At 36.0% G+C, this 23,313-nt stretch overlaps 1 protein-coding gene across 2 annotated transcripts in view; it reads left to right on the top strand.

Annotated features, from left to right (window-relative positions):
• AGL (amylo-alpha-1, 6-glucosidase, 4-alpha-glucanotransferase) overlaps positions 1-23,313 on the top strand; it is a 35,244-nt gene that overhangs the window by 145 nt on the left and 11,786 nt on the right. Inside the window, exons 1-22 of one of the 2 annotated variants that reach the window (XM_010157242.1) lie at positions 2,244-2,247; positions 2,625-2,835; positions 3,705-3,871; positions 4,299-4,502; positions 9,302-9,483; positions 9,735-9,846; positions 10,143-10,263; positions 10,450-10,552; positions 10,643-10,740; positions 11,339-11,478; positions 13,853-14,040; positions 15,574-15,697; positions 16,275-16,438; positions 17,000-17,101; positions 17,336-17,488; positions 17,569-17,719; positions 18,886-19,010; positions 19,120-19,232; positions 19,353-19,487; positions 20,042-20,172; positions 20,715-20,851; positions 22,403-22,536. In XM_010157242.1, the coding sequence (XP_010155544.1) occupies positions 2,244-2,247; positions 2,625-2,835; positions 3,705-3,871; positions 4,299-4,502; positions 9,302-9,483; positions 9,735-9,846; positions 10,143-10,263; positions 10,450-10,552; positions 10,643-10,740; positions 11,339-11,478; positions 13,853-14,040; positions 15,574-15,697; positions 16,275-16,438; positions 17,000-17,101; positions 17,336-17,488; positions 17,569-17,719; positions 18,886-19,010; positions 19,120-19,232; positions 19,353-19,487; positions 20,042-20,172; positions 20,715-20,851; positions 22,403-22,536 (2,999 nt within the window). Of the gene's footprint in view, positions 1-2,243; positions 2,248-2,624; positions 2,836-3,704; positions 3,872-4,298; positions 4,503-9,301; positions 9,484-9,734; positions 9,847-10,142; positions 10,264-10,449; positions 10,553-10,642; positions 10,741-11,338; positions 11,479-13,852; positions 14,041-15,573; positions 15,698-16,274; positions 16,439-16,999; positions 17,102-17,335; positions 17,489-17,568; positions 17,720-18,885; positions 19,011-19,119; positions 19,233-19,352; positions 19,488-20,041; positions 20,173-20,714; positions 20,852-22,402; positions 22,537-23,313 lie in introns of those variants that run through there. The other variant, XM_010157241.1, reaches the window with a different exon arrangement.

Here is a 23,313-nt window from a genome sequence, read left to right on the forward strand (position 1 = left end):
CGGGGGCGGTGGGCTGCAGTCTGCACAACCACCTCCTCCTCCTCCTCGGCGGGGAGCCTGCGGGGCCGGCTGGCGGGGAAATGGCGGGGAGCTCGCCACCTTTTGCGGGCAGCAGTGGAGAGGGAGCTCAGCCGTCGTTGGCTTCGGGGTGGGTGTTCTTTCGTTATTGTTGTTGGGTTTTGTTTGGTTCGTTTGCTTTGTGGGTGGCTTTCTTGTTTGGTTTGTTTCGTGGGGTTTTTTTTCCCCTTGTTTTAATAAGAAACCATTTTTGACGTGCTGGCTTCCTCTGCAGAGCTCTGTGGGCTCCAGTCGCCGTTCGGTCTGATACATAAAACCCTTGAGAACTGAAGAGCAGATAGGCTAGGAGTTGTCAGTCTTCATGGGAATGAAGCGCAAAGCATTTTTTTAGACAGGCCCTGTAGGTCAGGACCTCTCTTTTTATTAACTAAGTCAGTGACCCGAAAAAGTCCTTTTAAGTTGAGCTTATAGTATTTATTTGCAACGTGTTATGCAGCGCCTCATCTTTAATATTGTAATTTTGAAATATATCAATAATACTAATGCAAAGTCTGAAGTAACGTTTCAGAATATGGGATCTTTAGGTCCTCCTAAATCTTACCTTGCCTGTCAGATTTGTTATAGCTGTGTTATGTTAGTATTCTGGCTGCATACTTCTTAAAACTTAATGTAGTTTCTCTCAGGAACCGTTTTTTAAGTATATTTGGAAAAAAAAAAAAAAATCTAAAACACACCCCCCCCCGCCCCAAAAAAAAGCCACAAACACCAAACCAAAACCCAGCATTCTCCACTAATAGGTCCACTGTTATGCTGGTCAGCAAATTCAGACTAGAAAACTAAAGCCACTGTCTTTAGAAACCACCCTTAATGATGAAACAATTTTTATTACTCATGACATTTTGTCAAGGTTCTTTTATGCTACTGATCTAGGTACCTAATATCAAAGTGGTTTAGTAGAGGAGCAAGATTTTGGTTCTTTGGAATAATAATTCTTTTTGTGTTGATTTCAAAATTTTCTGACACTCAGATCTAAGAAAATGTCAGTAGCAAAGACGTGCAGAGTTGACTGTAACCTCCATTTTCAACTCATCCTTCAGTTGTGTAAATTTTTTGGAAGGAGTCACACAGAAGCGCATGGCTATCAAACATTCAAAGTGCCTCTGCTGCTAGCAGCTTCTGAGAGGGCATAGCTAATTTTGAGCACAGCGTTCTTGATGTCAGTGTAAGTGTTACAGGAAACAAGATATCAATGGCATATATCCCTGTGCTCTAATTTTAGTAGTCCTTGTAATAAAATGTCAGGATGGTACTGGGGAGAGTGGACTTAACCTTCCAAAAGTGGTTTGTTTTTTTTATGTAATGTGTTTGTGGCGTCTTTTTTTGCAATCAAATGAGCTTTATTTTACCTGAAAGATATTCAGATCCTAAAAAAAGCTGATTTATGTGGGGCAGTGGTGATTATGCTAATAAAAGAAACTGCAAGCTCAGTGAGACTTACATTTAAATGTACACATACATTGAATTCTGGTATTGGAGTCTCCATGATTCTACTTAATAAGGAAGTGACTTTTTTCAACTTAAGATACTGAAACTTGACATTGTTCAGTTTTTTTTACGCTTTATGATTCATTATCTGTGTATCCGTAACTTTTCTCTTTTTACAAATAATGAGTTTCTTTTACTGCAAATTTTGTAGACTGCTAGGAGTACTCGGTGTTTTACTACAGTTAACTACGACTGGCATGTAATTTAGTAAAAGTTACTGTGCAAGCACTTACACCTTTTTCATTCACTTGAAATGACCCAGTAATTAGCCCTGCATATGATGGTGACCCTCATGCCTGCAAGCAGAAACCTATTCTGACTAAATAACCTGTTGACTAAATTGAATTCTTCATATCCAACTGGACAGACTACAGTATGATCGTAGGGCCTAATATTTCAACTTAATTTTGCTCTAATTATTGTGGGTATCTTAAGCCTAAATACTGCTCTTTCTGTGTGTTTGTGACTTGCAGCACGTATAAAAAACTCCCTGTGGTTTGTTGAGCTCTCTGAAAGTTTAACAATTTGTTTGTACATTGTAGATTATACACAAGTATATGCCATTTTACAGTTAAAAGTGTAAGAAATTTACTGTTGTTTAGTGAACCCTCAAAGAACTATGAAGGGATTTGAAATATTTTCTGTTTCCAAATGTGTTCCTAGTTCTTTCAGATGTTTTCATGGGTCAGCTTAATGTATAGACTTGGTAAACCTAAACACTACACAGTCCAAAATCTGCACAGAATTGTATTTAGACTGATGACAACGATGTTTTGCTGTATTTTGGTTTTAAGACTTATTATGTAGCAAAGAGGAACAAATTGGAAAGGAAGTCAATAGTGCCATGTAAGTAAAGGAAAAGGACTGGATGTAAAGTGTGCAAAGAAGAACGTTGGGAAAGTAAGGAGTGATGATACTGTAGAAATATACTATTCTGTCGAAATTCTTGGCAGATATGTTGGCGCACTTTCTTCCTAACATAATTTTAAACTGTGATTTGGAATTATGGAATAGAAATATCTAGTCCTCCTGATCAAGTGATTTTATCTTTTTTTCTTGAGGTTTTGAACTACAGTTTCGATTGGGCCCGACTCTTCAAGGCAAGCCTGTTACTGTGTACACAAATTATCCAGCTTCTGGAGAAGTATTTGATCGCCACAAGTTCAGGGCCCTGTCGTGGCACAATCCCACAGGAAAAGAAGATGACTCTGACAAATACTGCAAGCTGGATCTCCTGATTTCTGGGTCATACCAGTACTATTTCAGTCTTGGGTAAGTAAATTTTTATACTGCTAAGTGCAGTCTGCTCCACTGATCTACATTTTAACCCGAAGAAATCACTGTTTAGAATAAAACCATTTTTTCCGTGTGTTTTTCAAATTGCAACCATGACGCCTGTCTGAATCTGCTAATGAAAGGCAGTAGCTGTGGTGGTGGTTGAATACTTTCTGATGTTCTCTGTATTCTCCAGACTGAAATTCATCAATTTTTTTGTGAATGTTGGAAAGGAAAGCCGTTTTTAAGTTTTCAAAGTTAACAGCATTCTGAATGATTAATTTGTACTTTCTTCATTGACTTAGGCAGTTGTGTTCTGCCTTTCTAGCACAAAGGTTCAGGCATTCTTTACTTCACATTTTTACTTCCTCCTTTGCTTCAACAGGACAAGTGCAGAAGAGAATGTCAGTATCTGTAATGATTGTAGTCTGATATTCTGAGTTTCTGGAAGATGGGTGGTTAAATTCCTTCAGACATAAAAGGGCATTTAGCTCGTATCTTCCTGAGGATGGTGTTCCAAATGGAGGTCTTTGATGGGCAGTAATGCTGTCTTTGTTTCTGTCCATATCCTAAAAGGAGGTACCAGTACTCTGTCTCAGAATATAAGGTATCTCACTTCTGCAGAGAGTTGAAATCTCTGTATCCCAGTAGTGTTGTTTTAAGTCCAACAGAGAGATGATGCCTAAGAGATGAACACCTCTTGAGTGTTTCCTGTGTTATTCAGGTGCCCTGCAGTCCTGTTCCCTTCTCCCAACCACTGTGCAGGGCTACTGTGTTTTTCAAATACGTGTGCTTGTTGTTTTCTGTTTCTAAAACTGACTGGTACAATGGGTGCTACTATACCAATAAAAAATAATTTTTCCTAGAAATGAAAAAAGTGGTGGAGGTTACATAGTTGTGGATCCCATTTTGCGTGTTGGAGCGGACAATCATGTATTACCATTGGATTGTGTTACACTCCAGACGTTCCTTGCTAAGTGTCTGGGACCGTTTCACGAATGGGAAGATAGGCTTAAAGTTGCGAAAGAAACAGGTAACGCCAATACATATATTAAAGGTTATACGTTTGTTTTGTGTGATAATTAAAAAACAAAGCCGCACTGAAGAGCTTCAGTGGAAACAACTCATTAGTTCTTTAGTTTGTAGACTACACAGTTTCCACTAGATTAAATCTATTTAACAGATTAAGTCGGTGAAATTACTAAAATATTTGCAGAAGCGCAAATATTCAGGGGTTTCCTAATGCGTGAAAACACTTTTGTTTTTATTGTTTTGATTTCAGATAGACTTGGAATTTTATAGAACTGAAAGGGTGATCTTTAAAGGCTGTGTTACATAGAATTTGAAGAATTTCCAAACACTAGCTTTAAGTACATGTTATAACTGTAACTTACTGTGCTTCTTTCAATTAACTTTGAAATTTGTTTTTATTATTAAATAACTGGCTTCTTATTGTGTAGGTTACAACATGATTCACTTTACACCACTGCAGAAGCTTGGACTGTCCAGATCATGTTACTCACTGGCTGATCAGTTAGAAGTAAATCCTGAATTTTCAAGCCATAATAAAAAGTGCACTTGGAGTGATATAGGAGCTCTCGTGGAAAAAATGAAAAATGAATGGAACATGCTTTGCATCACAGATGTAGTCTACAATCATACTGGTATGAATTTTGTCATTGTTAATAACCAGATTGGTTCTATAATTGTATTTCATTATTTGCCTTAACTTTTCCTCCTTGAACCCATCCTTTAGTAGCTGTTTTAAGCAACTTCGTTTTCTGTCCTTGAATCTCTCGAATCCAGGACTCTACAATTATAACTGCTATGTCTCTTAGAGATGTGAAATAATTCAATATTATTGCTGAAAAAAAAAAGCTTTTCCTAGAGAGAATTCATGAACTGTGCATGCGTGTATTTTTATGATCTGTAGTGTGCTGCTCCCACAAAAATGGATGGAATCTGCATGATGAATTAGTTTGTGAACATAAAACTGAGTTCTTTCTTGTTAAACAGTGTTACTTTTGTAACTGCTCCAATTTTGATCTTACATGCAGACAACAAACAGAGTAGGGACGAGAGGCTAGGATTAAGCAATGGAGGAAATGTTACAGCACTGACTGGAGGGGGGGAAAAAAGGGTAGCTTTGTTTTTGGGGTGTTTTTTAAGCGCAGATATGCCAATACATTGAAGGCTTTAATTGCTTGAGGGACAGTGGGTTTTCTTCAGTATGATCTGATAAAATTACAGTACTTCATTTGTAATTTTGCTGATTATTTGGATAACAAGTTTACTTTGGTTAATTTTATAATGTAGTCGACTGGAGGGGGGGAAAAAGGGGTAGCTTTGTTTTTGGGGTGTTTTTTAAGCACAGATATGCCAATACATTGAAGGCTTTAATTGCTTGAGGGACAGTGGGTTTTCTTCAGTATGATCTGATAAAATTACAGTACTTCATTTGTAATTTTGCTGATTATTTGGATAACAAGTTTACTTTGGTTAATTTTATAATGTAGTTTTTAATCTTATGCTGTAATTCTAAAGATCACCATAATTAGCATTCTTATAGCAGTGAGTACAGCTGGGGGTTACGTATGTTAGTTAGTCCTTTGAAGCTTAAAAAACCCTAATACCTGTGAATTTTAAGCTTTATTTGCTTTAGTTCTTAGTTGTTGACTGCTGCCAAGCATTGGTATGCAGTTGGTCTGCAATGCCGTGTGGGCCCTGTTGTTTACCCTATCTGTTGCAAACTTCCCAAGTATCGTTATTGACTATGTGTCTAAGGGGATTAGGCTTTTAAACATTCTCCCAATTTTGGATAAAAAATTCCTTGGACTGTGCCAACTAGAAGTCCAGTTTCTCTCACACATGCTTGCGATCCTGTCTTCTTTTCACTGCGTATATTTGTATGCTACTAATGAGAAAAGTATTGCTGTCCATAGAAGCAAACTAAATCAGACTCCACAAAGTATTTGAGAAGAAAAATGGCACGTTATTTGACTATATTTGTAGAAGGACTTTTTTCAGCTTACATTCAGAGTCCAAAGTAATCTTCATTGGGATGGATGACTAGACTAAAGGTTTATACTATAACTAAAGGATGTTTAGAAGTGTCTTTAAAAGGGTAGAAATACTCAAACAGCCATGGTCCTGACTTAGGTCATTAAGCAGGGTATACTTGATGGGTTTGTTTTCTGCTTTCAAACGTTTAAACTTGATTTCTGCCCCCCAAAACCCCCCCCCTTGTTGTTGATGATCAAAACCTTGTGATTTATAACTGACACTAAACTTCGTTAAATGCCAAATTTAGCATAAGCATAAAGGCACATTGATAAACGTCTGAATAAGCAATAATGTTCTGTATGCCTGTGGAGTTTTTTGGGAAGCATTTAAAATAAGAAAGGAGGAAAATAGTTTTTAGGGTTCTTTTGTCTGGATCTTGATTAGATGGAAATTTAACTTCACTGGGATTGGGTTTTTTGGTGTTTTAATTGAACAGTAAACTGTAGTAGTTAAATTAGTTCATTCCTGCACATTAGGATGGTTTATTGTAAAAGGTGTTTCACAGTCCCATTTGAATATAAAAGACATAAAATACATAATCAGTTGTTGTGAGCAGATTATGGATGCTTGCGCGTTGGTATTAATTCTGCAGCATGTCTGCACTAAACGCTTAAGTTGTCTCTCAGTAAATCCTCTAATGCTGGTAATTCTAACAGCTCATGACCCCTCGGCTTAGTATGTATCTTGGTAGTTTCTGCTTTCTAGCCGAGACTACCGTATAAAAATGGCAGTGCTTCCTCTCTGCTCCTGTTGTGAAGTCAGACGCCTCACTTTCGATATGAAGTAGTTAAGCTAAGGTGTGTGGCTTTTACACTGGAGTGGAGAACAGGCTGCTCGCACGGTAGGGAACGGTGGGAATCAGTTTTTCATTAACATCTGATAGGCCCTATTGAAAGCCAGCATCTATGGCCCGACTCTAAAATCCCTGCATGCATCCACTTTACATATAGCCGGGAGTATCGTAGATAAACTTGAAAACCTTGTCTGGTGACTGAGTAGATGTGCCCGTTGTGGGTTGCCATTTCCTTCAGGTAGTTCAAACACCCTCAAATAAGAAATACTGTGTTCACTGGCATTTACTTTTCACCAGGAGATAGAAAAGGGGGAGTTGGGTTTTTTTATTTTCTGAACTTTTGGTGGCTGTAATAAATCATATCAATTATTTCAGTTTATTACATTATATCTGCTTTATCTTTCAGAAGAGGCTACTATTGTCTAATGGCAGTTTAACACTTGAGTACATCCTACTTCCAAGCACTTGACTGATCACATCAAACACCACCTTTTCTCAGCTTTGTAAAGGGGACGAAAAGAATAGTCTTGTGCAGGGACCATCAGCTACTAAATTTTAAGCTTCTGTTTAAGTTGTATAACAATTAGTACTTTGAAAAATGTGGAATTATTTTCTTAACTAAGAATGTAATGGATTTTAGAAATTGTTGTCTGTAATTCCTCATCTTAATATTTTCATTTTTTTATACTTCAGTGTATTTTTTTTCCCTAGCTGTAATACAGTGCAATCACAAGTGATGTTTTGGGCAATTTTTGTTTGTTTGTTTGTTTTCAGAATGAGATTTCTTCTGGTGTTAAGTTGTGAATCACTGGAGCTAATCTTCTGATCAGAAAACATAATTCTGTTCTGTATCAGAACTAGTTGAAGGCCTCTTCGCTTTTATTTTTTGGCACAATAACACCTCAGATTTAAATGACTTACTGTCTTTTTAGAATTAATTGTATTTACTCATCTAAGTCCTGTATAGTAAATTGTGGTTTTCACTAGATGAATAAGAGTAACCTAGATTTTTCTTTTTGAGGAAAAAAATATTTTTCTCAGAAGTAGTGTATGTATTTAAAAAAAAAAAAAAAAGGGAGGGGGAAGATCTAATTGGCCTGGAACAGCCTTTAATAGTCTGAGCTTATTTTTGCTTCATATAACTTTTAAAATAAGGATGGTGTTCTTAATTGTAGGTGGCATTTAAACCATGAAGATCTTAATTTCCACAAATTGTTTGATCGTATAAACACTGAATTTTGACATATTCATAATGGTTTTGATACATAATATATGAGGGTATTCAGAAAGGCTGTTCGTACTACAGACCAAGAGAGTGTACTTTTCTTTCCCGTTGACAATTTTGTTTGAATGCCTTTGGAACTAATCAGATTTGGGGTTCAAGTGTTAATTGGTCTGCTATAATTTTGGAGATGTTAATGTTTCTTCATGTTTCTAATTATTTATTTATTTGCCCTTGTGTGAAGTACTACTTCAGTTTTTCTCTGCTTTTCTAAAGCAATGGATCCATAAGACATGTCCTATGAAAAATTACTTGGGTTTTACAAGGTTTTTTAAAAATAAAATTTGTTCTTAATGTATTCCATGCCTTTTTTTTTTTTTTACCTTTAATTTTTCAATTGCAGAGATTGATTCAAAAGAGCATACAAAACTATTTTCAGTTAAACAGTGTTTATGGCAGTTTCAAAAATGGGAAGAAATTAACTCTTGAGGATTTTTTTCTTCATTGTCATACTTCTGAAATCAAAATTCTGTCTGCTGTATTTGTATTTACTCATACTGCTGTATGCATGCTACTGTCTGTATAAGAACATTACACCCATTTTCTAGTGAAGGCTCTTTATCTTCTCTAATTCTTAATGTTCAGCATGTATTCTGGTGCTTGTTGATGCTATGGGGGAAGTTTAGGAAATAGACACAGTAGTGCAGTGTTTGATCTGAACTCGGGTTTCATTTGCATGTACCAGACAATGCATTCGTTTTCCTGTGTAAGACTTGGTGGCATTGCTTGCCACCAATTTTCTTTTTCTTATGTACATAACTGTAGCACAGCTAATCCCTTCTTAAAAGCCCATTTAACTACGTTTTTCATTAATTGTTTCTTGGGCGGTGTGTGAGCGCACTCTTGCTCTCTGGTTGTGTGTGTAGCAGCTGATAGAAGTAAGATATCAAAAAATAGACAACTTTGGCCATCTTAAGTCTTGGTTTGGGGTGTGTGCTTGGCACAGACAAAGAGCATTTCATGTCCATTATTTGATATATTTCCTGCAACAAAAATGTGATTTTTTTGTGTGTGTGTGTGTGTTTTAAATTGCTGGTACTATTGCATATTTTTATGTAACTAACAAAATATTTCTCTGCAACCTCTGCAGCTGTATTCATTGCAAAACAAATGGTGATCAATAACACACACACCTTTGCGTAAGACATGATTTTCTGTTGGCAAGGAAAACTTATTTGAAATGTGAACGAACTGTACATGCCACAGTACCTTAACTTCTTAGTTGTTGTGTGCAAACCTCTTAACATCAAGTGTTCAGCTTGTGTACTTACTCTTTTTTTCCCTTCTCCCCCCTTTCCCCCCCTCCTTTACCTTTCTTGAATAAGCTACTAACAGTGAGTGGCTCAGGATGCATCCAGAATGTGGCTATAACCTTGTAAATTCTCCTCACCTGAAGCCAGCTTGGGTCTTGGATAGAGCTCTGTGGCACTTGACCTGTATGGTGGCTGATGGAAAGTATACTGCTAAAGGTGTGCCTCCCTTGATTGAAAATGATCATCACCTGAATGTAAGTGAATGAGAACTAAGTATAAGCTAATGAACACTATAAATAGCTGAATAAACCTTTAATATTTCTAAGGTTGTGGAAATGCACAAAAAATGCTGTATACTTTGCAGATATATTTAATGAAATAACCCTTTTCTCTCCAGTTGTAGTTTGGTTTTGTTTTTTTTTTTTTCTGAACAATTCACAAGAGCACTTATCTGAATTATGTTAATCATCAACATTATTAACTAACATAATAATTATTTTTCCAGTGTATCCGTAAAATAATTTGGGAAGATATATACCCAAAAATTAAGCTATGGGAGTTTTTCCAAGTGGATGTTAACAAAGCTGTGCAGCAATTTAAAACGCTTCTTACTCAAGGTAGAGTATGTTGCTGAAGCATGTGGATTATATATTTATAATTTAAGAAACTTCTAGGTAAATTTAACAGTAAAATGGAAAACAAATAATCCAATTTTTGCTATGTGTGGTATCTACTGCACTGATTTAAGCATACAAGAATGCTTTGAGGGCTATTACAGCCTTTGAAGACTTTGCACCCCTTCAAAGTATTTATTTACCCATATCTTGCGTATGTTAGGATTATTAAAGCGATATGTCTTTTAAATGCAATTCCGATTTTTCTTTATGAATACTCTTTTCTGTCTTGTTCTTAGGCAAAATGAGCACTAAATCTGATCCAAATCAACATCTTCAAGTAGTTCAGGACCCTGATTTTAGACGATTTGGCTGTACTGTAGATATGAATATAGCCTTGGCAACATTCATACCACACAGGTATTGTAGTACTGATTACATATTTAAATCAGAAGCAAAGCTAAATTTGCAAACCCAAGCAAATGAAATTATTTTCAGAGATGAGAAAGCTTTAGATTTTTCATTCCTTTTACTTATATATACCACATGTTTTTTAAATAAATTATTCTAATTCTTGTCTGCTTTTAATTTTCTCCTGGTGATAAGCAATGGACCAGCTGCAATAGAAGAATGTTGCAACTGGTTTCGCAAGAGGATTGAGGAATTGAACACTGAACAATACAGACAAACTAATCACCACCAAGAGCAGGTCTTATAATTACTCCGTTTTTAACGCTGAGTTGTTTTAAATTGCAAATAAATCAGTCATTTAAATAACGTATAATTTAATTAATTCTAGGCCATCAATTGTCTTGTGGGGACTGTGGTTTATGAACGACTGGCTGGTGATGGTCCTAAGCTGGGTCCTATCAGTAGAAAATATCCCTTAGTTACCAGGTATTTTGTTTGTTTATTTTGGAAACTATTAGACTCTATCCAGGGAAAGTGAGATTTTAAGTTCATTAAAAGTATACATTTATATATATAAGTGTATGTTTTCTTTCCCATGGACAAATTCCACTTGCTGAATTTACTGTCTTTTTGAAGCAACAGTGATAACTTTAGTAAAGAAATGTGACCAGAGAGCATGAAACAATACTCAGAGCACATTGAAGCCTTACATATTGCAAATTGCTCTTGCAGGTGGAAGAGGGGTGGAACTTAGGAAAGCTTACACCTTTTGAGTTTAATGTACTTGATGTACTTGATGCCGCTCATGTATCTGAATAGCTAGGGATTTATTCTTACATTACCAGCTGACACCAAGATAGTGGCAACACCTGTCTTCTCCTTCAAGGAATGCTATGAAATAGAAAACTCATCATCATTTATAGTCTAGCAGCTACTTTTTTTTTTTTATCTGTTTTAACAGCAAGCCAATTCGTAGTAGATATTTAATATCAGAGACAACAAATTTCAGCTTAGGTTACCTTATGTGGGGATTTTTTGTTTGTTGTGTGTTTGTTTGTTTTTTAATTGCCTGTCTATTCCATAGGTATTTTACTTACCCATTCAAAGAGCTGACTGTGGAGGAAGAAGAGACTATGATACATCAGCCAGATAAAGCTTGTTATTTCATGGCTCATAATGGCTGGGTTATGGGGGATGATCCTCTCAGAAACTTTGCAGAACCAGGTTTGTGAAAGAACTTGGAATCATCTTATAAACTTTTGATATTCTAGTCAAAGCAAAAAGGATTTTATTTAATCTGTATTTTTCCAGATGTATTTCTGTGAAGCTGCAGAATAGCAGATACTCAGTTTACAGTGCTTTTATGTCCCACTGAGCATACAGATCAACTAAGAACTGGGACTTGAGGTAGTTTTTTCAAGGTTTGAGAAGGAAATTACTAGCTTTCTGCCACTGAAATGGGGACATTCTGTCTCCCCACTTTTGTCATTGTCTTTGTTGCTTACTTTGTTCCAGCACCACTGCTTGTGGGCATTTCCATAACACCATGACAGTGTGGCAGGAAACTAAACCAATAAAACTGTGGGTAGTATTTTACTGCACTAGTGAACAAAAAATGGGTTCTTGAAAGGTCCATTGAGTGACAGTCAGGTAGTCAAGAGATGACACAGTTAATCCAAATTAGGTATGCTGATTACTTGTGAAGGTAAGATGAGGTATGAAAGCACCATGCACCATAATACTGTATTCTAACTCCTTTGGGAGAGCACTGATATCCAGTAAAAGCAAGATTGACAACTCTTTATTTCAGAGTAGTCATTCACTTTGTAAACTAAGTCAAACAAAGGCCAGTTTAATTAAAAACATCTATCTAAGAGTTTGAGTTTTCTTTAGAAACTGATCTGATTGATACTCCAGAGTGATCTAGAATTAACAAACAACTAATTTCTGCACTATGATCTACAGTCCTTTTGCTGTTTTTTAACTTTTTTTCCTCCTTCACCAGGATGAGTATCGTCTGTTTCAAGGATGGTGGTGTTCAGTTGCCTTTCAGCTAATTGCCCTTTCTTCTGGGCAAACTGTTGTATTTTTTCCCTCGGTCACTGGCTTTAGTTAGCATACGCAACTTCCATTACTGGGTTTTCTCACTTAATTAATCTACAGCTTTTTGAGTGCTTTATACTTGTATTGCACATTTATTTTATACCACATACTATTTCAATGGAGAATGCAGTATGAAAAGATGATACATATGGCACAAATACAGGAATTGCAAAACAAATGCAGCCCGTTCTGCAAATGGCCCTTAAAAAAATCATGGTGTACATCCAAAGAAAGTAAATTTTTCTGGGCATGTAGCAATGTGTTCATTAGTGAAGATAAAAGGTAGGCTGTGCTTACGTGAAAGTTTTCGGAAGTAGTAGTGACTTTAAAATCCCTGCTCTCTACTTATCATCTGCATACTCTTGTTGTGGGCCTTTCATTATGTAGGCCCAATCACTTAGGTGTCCATAATGTAAGCATTAGGAAATTGGTCTGAAAAATAATCCCTTTGCTAAGGCAGGATTACATTTCAACTGATCAAGTTTCCTGATCTAATCCAAGGTTTAACTACTAAAATAGCTGTGGCAATGCATCAGTATAGGTCATCTAGGAGTAGCAGAGAGCAGTTGAGTATCTGTCTTACCATCCTGAGTAGTGCTGTTCATGCTTTGATTAGGTTTAGATAAGATTAACAGACCTTCAGAAGACTGATGGCTCCAAGATAATTGTCTTTGTCATACGTGGGGTCTGATTATTGACAATTACATCATTGTGCCTGAATATTACACATTGTAGATAGTGTGGGGTTTTTGTGGGTTGGTTTGTTTCTTAAATGGTATTACTGCCATTGTCAAAGACACAATTTATATGGGACAGAAGTCACTTCTTTTACATGTGAGTGATTTTAAGTTGTAGTTAAGTCTCTGTCAGTATATTCTGTGCAGAAAATATATTACAGGTGAACTCAGGTTTAAAGAGTGTCTTTTGATTGCATCAAAAGGAAGGGAAAAATATTATATGAAATTAGATTAGATGGAGGATAAGTATTTTCATACACACAAAAATGATTCAGGGACTTTGTTTAAGTGACATACCTACCTGAGCACTTTGGAAACTTGCCCTACAGCATCACAGTCTGCTGTTAGAGAAAAATTTAAATTGTGGCTGTGACAGTTTTATTTATGGTAACACTGTGAGATGCTGCTTTTGAATTTGGCCAGTATAAACAACCGAACTACTGATTTTTGTTCATTTGTTTACTGCTTTTTTCTTTTTTTTCCCCTCAAATATGGTTTTTATACTATTTTGAAGAATTAAAAGAAATTTTATTTCAATCTGTGGAATTATTTCAGTATCACTATAGAAGTTAAATATTCCCTTGGAGTAGTCTGAAATTAAACATCAATGTAGATTTTGAGTTTATATGGTTATTGTTAGAATTTTTATTCTTCATCGGTGTTCTGCTCTTCAGCAGTAGAACATGAAATGCCACATTTTCATTTTGGTGCACATTCTATACTATATATACACTACATTGAATTTCTTTCCCTTACAGGCTCAAATGTTTACTTGAGAAGAGAGCTTATTTGTTGGGGAGACAGTGTGAAACTGCGTTACGGTAAAAAACCTGAAGACTGCCCATACCTCTGGGCACATATGAAGAAATACACTGAAATCACTGCCAAACATTTCCACGGTGTTCGTCTTGACAATTGTCACTCAACACCTATTCATGTAGCTGAGGTACGCAAAATTAAGCATGTTTATTATTTCACAGATAGAAGCTACTTTATAAGTCCTGCACTGTTGTTACAAAATCTGCAGGATCTACATGGCAGAGTTCAGGTGTGAGTGACTCTTCCTTAAGCATAAGCAAGGTTTCTTGACTGGTGATGTTCAGATATGGTTTCAGCTACTTTAAACAGTTAGTAGAGCGGTGTAGCTATTCTATCTTTTAATTATCTACTGCAGCTGAAATACTGTGGGTGCAGTGGACCTGGCTAATTTTTCCCCCATGTAGCTGTGGTCCTAGTGCAATGGTTGCTGGTATCCACTATGTCAGTTTTAGCTGAGGTCATTGCCAAGACTTGGTTGAAAGCCTTAAGTGTTTCTTTGCTATATATATTTTGCTGTTACTGAATTAAACAGGAAGTGGTTTACTTCCCAGACTTTAAAAGTTGGTAAAGAACACCTGCAAAAAGTTTAGGCTGGCAGGTTTATTGCTAAGAGATTAGTGTTTACTGTTTACCGTGGAGCTGGCTACATCCAGAAATCTGACTTAGTATACAAGTTAGCCATAAATAGATTTGAGTAGTGCAGCTTGTTAGTACTTAGTCTTAGCTTGGTTACAGAACCTACCTAGTGCTATGAAGAGCTCTCTAAAACAAGTTGATTTGACCTCACAAAAATTGTAAGTGGCTCTTAAATGCAGCCATTTCAAAACTTCTGCCATTCTGTCACTTACTATTACTATTTTTGGAATTGTAACTTTGAAGGCTTAAACTGAAGTCTTCCTCAGATTTTTCACCTTAAATGGGTATCTCTAATCAAAAGCTAAACTCAAATTGCAAGAACAAGGGTTGGATAAAACCTAGCTGTAACTAGCTGAAAGTCATCGGAGAATTTCCTAGAATTACTCAGTCTATACATAATCTCTGTAACATGCATTTACCAATCTTAGCTGTTATTAATATTTTTAATGAACTGCATATATGAATGATGCCTTTATGTTTGATTGATAATGGATGATAATGGATGCCTTGATTTAAATATGTATTATGATCTATAGGAGATGCTAGCAACAGCCAGATCAGTCAGACCTGATCTTTATGTGATAGCTGAACTCTTCACGGGCAGTGAGTACATTGACAATGTTTTTGTCAACCGCCTGGGAATTACCAGCCTGATTAGAGGTACAATAAGCAGTTGAAAATTGTCTAGGATTGTCATGTATGGTTTGGAGTTATTAATGTGAAACTAACATTGGTATGCATTTTTCCTGTTTTTCTTACATATTCGTGTTCTTTGCTTATGCACTTACCTTTTCTTCTTCATGTTGTATTTAACTTCTCCTGTGTCGTATGCTAATTCTTGATTTTGCTTATGTTTGTGTCCGCTTCTGTGTAACAACTTTTTTGTTCCTTAATTTTGGTTTTCTGTTTGTCTTTGCTGCATGGCATTTTCCTATTGTCCAATCCCTGCCTAGCTTTGAAACTGGTCCTTTTTTGTATCTACGTTTCCCCTTTCTGTGGCTTTTTTTGGCTGTGCTTTTTTTAGTACATGCTGGACACAGCTAGAAAATTGCGAGCCAATTTGTATGTAGTGGCTGAACTGTTCACGGGAAATGAGGAGCTGGACAATATCTTTGTGAATAGGCTGGGCATTACCTCCTTAATAAGAGGTAGGCTTGCTCTGTGTGTGGTGTCTTTCCAATGAGAGCTTATAGATGACATGCTTTTGCCAAGGAAAATGTTTGTCCTGGATTATGCACTTCTAACTGCATACTCCGTGTAATCAGAAGTACAGTTTCTATTGTGAATTTTTTGATACTCAGCAAAAAATACAGTAGTAGCTGTAAAATGAGAAGGCATCCTGTATTAGTTTTACAGAAGGTTAGATATTTCACTGTTATTCTGATGAGACAAGAAGTTGTAGCACAGTTCTGCTGTGCAAGTGCTGCATTGTCTGGTTTCTGTTGCAAGGGTTTCCTAAAGCCTGTGAGAAACAATTTCAGATCTTTCTTTTTTTTCTCCTTCTTTCTCTTTAGCTTTCTCTACCTTAATGTATTTCAGGAAATGGAATACTCCAAGGTTGTGTACGCACATTGGACAATATAGTTACGTGTGATTTTTTTTTTTTTTTTTTTAAATGATTGAACAAACCTAAGCAACAACTGTAAAATGCTGCATTGACATCTCTGTGCGTATTGAACTCTGTGGTAGTTACTTACGCAAACACTTACCTGTTTTGTTCTTTAGAGGCAATGACCGCTTATAATAGCCATGAAGAGGGAAGGCTGGTTTATCGTTTTGGAGGTGAACCTGTTGGCTCTTTTGTTCAGCCACGTTTGAGGCCTTTGATGCCAGCTATTGCTCATGCACTGTTCATGGATATTACACATGACAATGAATGTCCAATTCAGGTGAGCCCCTAAACCAAAACTCAAAGTTTACGCCTAATATTTTCTGAATTGATAGTTCTGAACCATGGGAGGGCTTTGTCCAATCTGAATGTTTTTCATGAGCTATATTTAGGAAAAATGTGTTTCAGATCTTCAAGTTTTCATGCAGAGAGTAAACATTTAATAACAAGTCCTTCTGAAGTTCAAGATTCTGTCTTTCAAGGGAAAAAGTATATAAAACTTAATGAGCTGTTTTGATTCTTTCATTCCAGCTATACTCTGAGTGGTTCTATCTCTGCTTGTTAACCTGTTCTCCTAAGTGCTTGTTATACAGGAGAGAATGAGTGTGTGTAGTGGGAATTGGAGTGCCCATTTTTGAGCTCTTAATTTTGTGCTCTTAAGTTGCTTTTGTTAGTGCATTTGTAGTAATTTTGTAGTAATTCTGTTGTGATTGAGAAAATGATGATCATGGGATTAACAACTTATCTGTTACACTGAGTATATCTTCTGTATGCTGAATTGGGGGGGTGAATTATGTCTTTTGTTTCATCATTTATTACCTATTTATTTTTTTTAACATAGCACCGATCTGCATATGATGCTCTTCCTAGTGCAATGATTGTTTCCATGGCATGTTGTGCTACAGGAAGCACCAAAGGCTATGATGAACTAGTACCACACCAGGTATGAGTGTACAGTTTAACTCCTAAGTTACTTTGAAAAATGTAAACTTTATTCTTGTCCTAGGACGTGTTTTTAATGTTGTTTACTTGACATTCCAAGCAATTCACTAGCTCCCATTACTTCAGATTGTCGAATTTCATATGAAATTTGAACTGATGATATAGTAGAGACCTTCAGGTTGTTTTGATTTTTCCAGAGTAGTTGATATTTGTTTAAATCTTAATTTCTTTACAGATCTCTGTAGTATCTGAAGAGAGGTTTTATTCTAAATGGAATCCAGCAGCACACCTGAGTTCTGGTGAAGTTAACTTCCAAACAGGAATTCTAGCAGGAAGGCTGGCCATAAACAGGCTGCATCAGGAGCTAGGAGCTAAAGGCTTTAATCAGGCAAGAAGTGAGGGTAACACTGCAATTTCTGCCTATTTATGTTCTGAGTGAGCACATTTGCAATGGTATGTCTTTTCTAGGTGTATGTGGATCAAGTTGATGAAGATATAGTGGCAGTGACAAGACATTGCCCAAACACACACCAATCTGTTGTGGCTGTAAGTCGAACTGCCTTTAGGGATCCTAAAACGTCCTTCTTCAGTAAAGAAGTACCCGAAATGTGTATCCCAGGTAATCAGTTTTCTTTTCAAGAGATGGCAAGTGTACAAAAAATTCAAGTTACTCTATACTTTTAAACTTTAAATGCATTAAATCAGTATGAGAATTTTCAGTATATATATACTCTTTTTATATGTATTAACATGCATGCACCAAAAGTGGTTAAAGAAACAATAGCAAACTTACATTGCTTAGGGTTTTTCAGAGGCATTCATTTTTACTATAATTCCTACTATAAGCTCCCCATGAGGGTGTGATTTTGTTTTACTCTCTCGTTTGTGAACTGGTAAGAAGTAGTTAACAGCAAGATGGTTAATTGTACAAGGTTGGGGTGGAGTTACTATTTATTAAGTGTTATACTGGGGGGACAAAGGCTAAAATCTCATCATACTTGTTGACGTCATTGCTAGTCAGCTTTCTTATATATGACTCTTTTTGAAGTTAAAATACATCTTAATAAGAAATAACTTTTTACTGCATAAGTTAATGTAAAGATAACATATAGGTAATACACACATGATATTAATTAAGTATGCAAAGTATTTACTATACTTAATAGTAGCAAAGTCTAATGACTTCTGTACATGACCTGGATATATTTCTGAAGAGCAGCTTTCCAAACTGACTATTTTTTAAGCATACTCACTTCTTTTGAGTGCATGTGTATGCCTGTTTTCATGTCAGACACGTTATATGTTAAGACATTTACAAGTAGCTGCAAGACTTTATACCTTATTTTGTAGATTGCTGAAAGGATAGAGAAAATGAAGAGTATTTGAATATTAATAAGAAATTGTTACACGTTGAAGATAATCCATCTGTTACTGCAGTTTGGAAACTAATACAGTCTCCTAGAAGATAATAAGGGAACTAACAGAGCTTGTGATCAGTAAAAGACTGATTGTAATTTACTAATTGTTGGTTGATTTTTATGGTTAATTTATAAAGTAACAAAATCTTAGTTTTAAATAAAATATAGCCAGTGGATGTGTAATGAATGTTTATAGGATATTTTAAAACACTTCCTCATATGTTTTGTCACATTTGGTTGGTCTTCAGCTGTACAAGAGACTTGTGTTTTGAATATTTAGGGGTTTAGTTTTTGCTTCATGTTTTCAAAGGAATCACTCTTCATTTAAAGTACCTTAACAGCTACAACATGATTTAACTTTTCTTAGGAAAAATAGAAGAAGTAGTACTTGAGGCTAGGACTATTGAGAGAAAAGCTAGTCCTTACAGAAAAGATGAACATTTTATAAATGGATTGCCTAATTTCACAGTGGAACTCAGAGAGCATATCCAGGTAATTAGCCCACTTCACCCATGTTCTGATGACATATTTTGTAATTTGTCATGTTTTGTATTAGAAAAAGACATTGAATTTCAGTTGCAAATGTGTTTTCTTTTCTAAGATTAAAGAGAGTAAAATTATAAAGCAAGCTGGAACTGCCATAAAAGGGCCAAATGAATTTGTTCAAGAAATAGAATTTGAAAAGTTAACACCAGGAAGTGTAATAGTATTCAGGTACGTTATAATCGTCAAATGGCTGTATTAGTTAAAATAAAAGGATAGGATTCTTTGGAGACTTGAGAATAGTTAAGTGTAAGTGCTACATTTCTACAAGTTATGCATTTGTATTTACAGAGTTAGTCTGGACCCAAAGGCACAAGAGGCTGTTGGTGTACTCCGCAATCATTTGATCCAGTTCAGCCCTCATTTTAAATCTGGAAGTCTTCCTGATGATCATTCAGAACCTATATTAAAAACATTATTTTCTTCGTGAGTATTCTTTAAGTTTCTGAAGTAAAACAGAGCGAGCTACAGTGGGAGCGAAGAACAGTCTGTAAACCTAAAGTTAGGAATTTGTTGTTGTTGTTGTTGCTATGAGTGGAATTGGATTGTCAGAGTGCAGTAAAAACTCTGAGATATTCTTTTTCTACGTATAATACTAAGCAGAGTTAATACTTAAAAACTTCCCAGGCTCTTTTTGTTCTTGTTCTATGTAACTGCTGCTTAAAGTAGACTTGCTGTCATAGAGTGCTTGTCAGTGTTGGGGTATGATTGTTTGGCTTTAGTACTTCTAAATAAATATTGAAACATCTGAGCAGAACATCTCAGAAAATCTGAAAAATCAGGCTGTTAATTACCAAGATTAAGTGGTGAGAGAATTGTATATATTTGATTACTTTAATAATCCCTTCTAACCCAAATCACTTATGATTTTATGATTAATACAAGTCTGAAACTAGAATTGTTTGTGAAATCCTTTCTTTATTTCTCTACTAATGTTGCTTTTGGGGTTGGAATTTTTTTTTTCTCTGCTGTTTTTTCAGTATTGCATCTAAACTAACTTTGGCTGACCTAAATCAAGTACTGTATAGGTGTGAGGCAGAAGAGCAAGAAGATGGTGGAGGTTGCTACGATGTACCAAACTGGTCACCGCTGAAGTATGCAGGCCTGCAAGGTAATAGTTTCAGCAGTCTTTCTTCTGTCAAGAATAAAAGTAAAATAAAGCTGCACAATCTAAGTCATACCTTAATGCTCTTTTATGGCTAGAGCCATTGTTTAGATTAAAAACCTAAGGGTTTTTTCTGCTTGACCATTCTACTAATCCATGTTGTACCCAGGAAATTGAAGTAATTTTCAGCATGTGTTCTAACACCAATGCTCTGGCTTTTAAAATAAACAGAAAATGCATATACCTTCAGTGAAAAGTCACATTAATTGAATGCTAGGTATTACTAGATTACTGAGTAGCATTGATCATTTATCACGTTCATGAATTCCATCATGCTAGTTACTCTGCAGTGATTTTTGTTACTGTAAGGTGTACACTGAGGAAGCCACAATTGAGTTGAATCACAACTCGTTCTGCAGATCAAGAAAAGTAATGCTGTTAAATCCGGTTAAAACACCTGCTGCTGTGTACTTTTTTCCTCCTGGCTTGTAATTGATGTTTGTGGTAATGGTGTGTGTGTTAATGCAGAGTTGGGTTTGTATCTTCAGGGTTTATGTCAGTGATGGCAGACATCAGACCAAAGAATGACTTGGGTCATCCATTTTGTGATAACTTAAGATCTGGAGACTGGATGATCGATTATGTCAGTAATCGTCTGATTTCACGTGCAGGAGCCTGTGCAGAAGTGAGTAAAATACTTATTTGGTGACTTCCAGGTTTTAAATGACCTTTTTTTGTCAATCACTGGTGTATTTTGAAACTCAGTCTGTCTATAGCATACTTCTTGTCTAGGCAATTTCTTTTAGGAGATCAAATTATTAAAATGTTGGGGTTTCTTTTTTTTTCCCTTTCCTAAATTCTGTTTAAGAGTATACTGTAAAAGAGAAGTGAAAAATACGTAAGGCATGCAAGCCTTGTTAGTCCTTACATAAAGGCCTGCAGGGTTTCCCCCTCAAATAAAAACGAAATAATCATGATGCAGTTATAGTAAGATTGCAGAGTTAAGCACTGAGAAGATGGGAGTTACTGAAATTCAAGTTATCTGTATTACAATACAGTCCTTACCTTTCTTTGTGATGTTTTATTTTCCTGCACAGCAGTTGCTTTATTCATTTCACAAGATGAAGACCTGATTTGGGTAACTTGCATAATGAATATGATAATAAAGGCTTTAGTGTTCTTATTTTGTTTCTGAAGTCTAGTTTAGTGATAGAAAGCAGAAAAATGGATAGAACAGTCTGATGTTGTAGTGAAATGTATGCTGAATCTGACCTCAGAGATGGAGCTTTTCTGGAAGGGAAGTTAGCCTGTTACTCCAGATTTACTGCTCCTCAGAGACTGTTGCATATTTTTCTGTGTTTTTTATTGAGTTCTTCATTTATAGTGTCTCATTCTGTTTTGCAGAAAATAGTGTACCTATGTCTATACTGAGGTCACATGAAACTAAACCTTACAATGTCAGTTTTTGCATAAGTAACTTTCCCTTCATAATTTTCACGTTAAAAGTACAGTGTCATCCTGTAAAATATTGACATGTACTTTCTTCATCTGCAAAGTTTAAATCTTTACTGACTCCCTAGTAGGATGCCATGATGTTCTATTAACACTACTAGATGGACACAAGAGAGATACTTCCCAGGTATCAAACACTTTGCAGTGACACAGGAGGCCTAGGCCCACATCTGAAATCACTCTCACTAGTGGCTGTACATAATTTATCCTTGTGATAATTTTTCTATCCCTGGTCTTAAGCTTCATATCTTCAGTGCTGTATTTTTAAGCAGTAAGAAACCTCCTTCCCACACTTGGTCATAATAATGCTTTTTGGGTTGCATCTTTTGTTTGGTACTCAGTATAATAACTTTTTTCCCTGTACATCTAGCAAAATATAATCTCTCTCTATAGTTGATATTCTTGTCAATTTATGTCACAGTACAGATGCCGTACAGATTTCTTCCTTACTACCTGGGGTTCATCTCTCTTATCTGAAATTTACGAACAGGAGGGTACAGCAATTGTACTTCAAATATCTAGCAAGGATAACTTCAGACGTGAATTGTTGCACGCTAGTTGTGTTATAACTGAAGATAACCTCATCTTTCTGGTGGTCAGGCATAACTGAGGTGCAGTAAATTTACAAGAACTGTGACAAATGCTTTAACTAAACAGATCCTAAAAGCACTGGCTTTTGAACCCTGGTGTTATCAAGTTCTCGTTATTTGTTGTATTTTAATAGGTTGGCAGATGGTTGAAGGCCATGTTTGTCTACCTAAAAAGAATTCCACGTTACCTCATCCCCTGTTACTTTGATGCCATATTAGTGGGTGCATACACAACACTTCTGGATGTGGGATGGCATCAGATGTCTAGGTATGCTTGGCATATCAGAGCTATAGAGGTATCTCTATATATCTGCACCTTTTAAGTTTTGTCTGCTGGAGAATGTAATTTGAGTATTTTTGTACTTGGCCAATGTAAAAGGGTAAAACTGGCAGTGAATTTCAAATCCATCTTCTAACAGTGGTGGTTTGGAAGGTTGAGAATTCAGTTCTCTCTCCTGGGTTTGAATTTATAACTGTTGGCATTGTGCAGTAAGGGGAGGAAAGCTTAAGCCAGCATTTCTTTTCCAGGCTTTGGAAGCTTTTTGCTATAATTTTAGTACAACTGCAATAATTCCCTAAAGTTTAGGGGAAAAAAATAAAATGCCAGATTGTATTTGATGCTTTGTTTAACATTTCTTGTCTAACACAGCTACATATCTTTAATTATCTGAGCACTTTGCTCAGTTCTTGAAATAAGAGTTTAATCTTCAGTGTCTGCTTCTCCTGCCTCGTCTTGGAAAGGGAAGTGCGATTGATTTAATGGGGGCTTTATTCTAGCTATGAACATTCTCAACAAATCAGTGTTGTTTTAACATACAGGTGTTAATGGGAATAGAGTTTGGTCGGGCTGTGAAATCATGTGGGATGTAGTATATTCTATGAAAAAATGCTTGAAGAGGAACTAGTCAGGGATGCAGGTTGCATTATTTCAGACAATCTGTTAACCAATTTATTGATTGACAATTATTAATGTACATGAATATATATATAAATAGGACTAGGTTTGACAGACTTTTGTTCATAGCAAAGTATCTTATCGTATTTT

This window comes from Eurypyga helias, unplaced genomic scaffold (assembly GCF_000690775.1).
Source record: "Eurypyga helias isolate BGI_N326 unplaced genomic scaffold, ASM69077v1 scaffold34568, whole genome shotgun sequence".
Lineage (NCBI taxonomy): Eukaryota > Metazoa > Chordata > Aves > Eurypygiformes > Eurypygidae > Eurypyga > Eurypyga helias.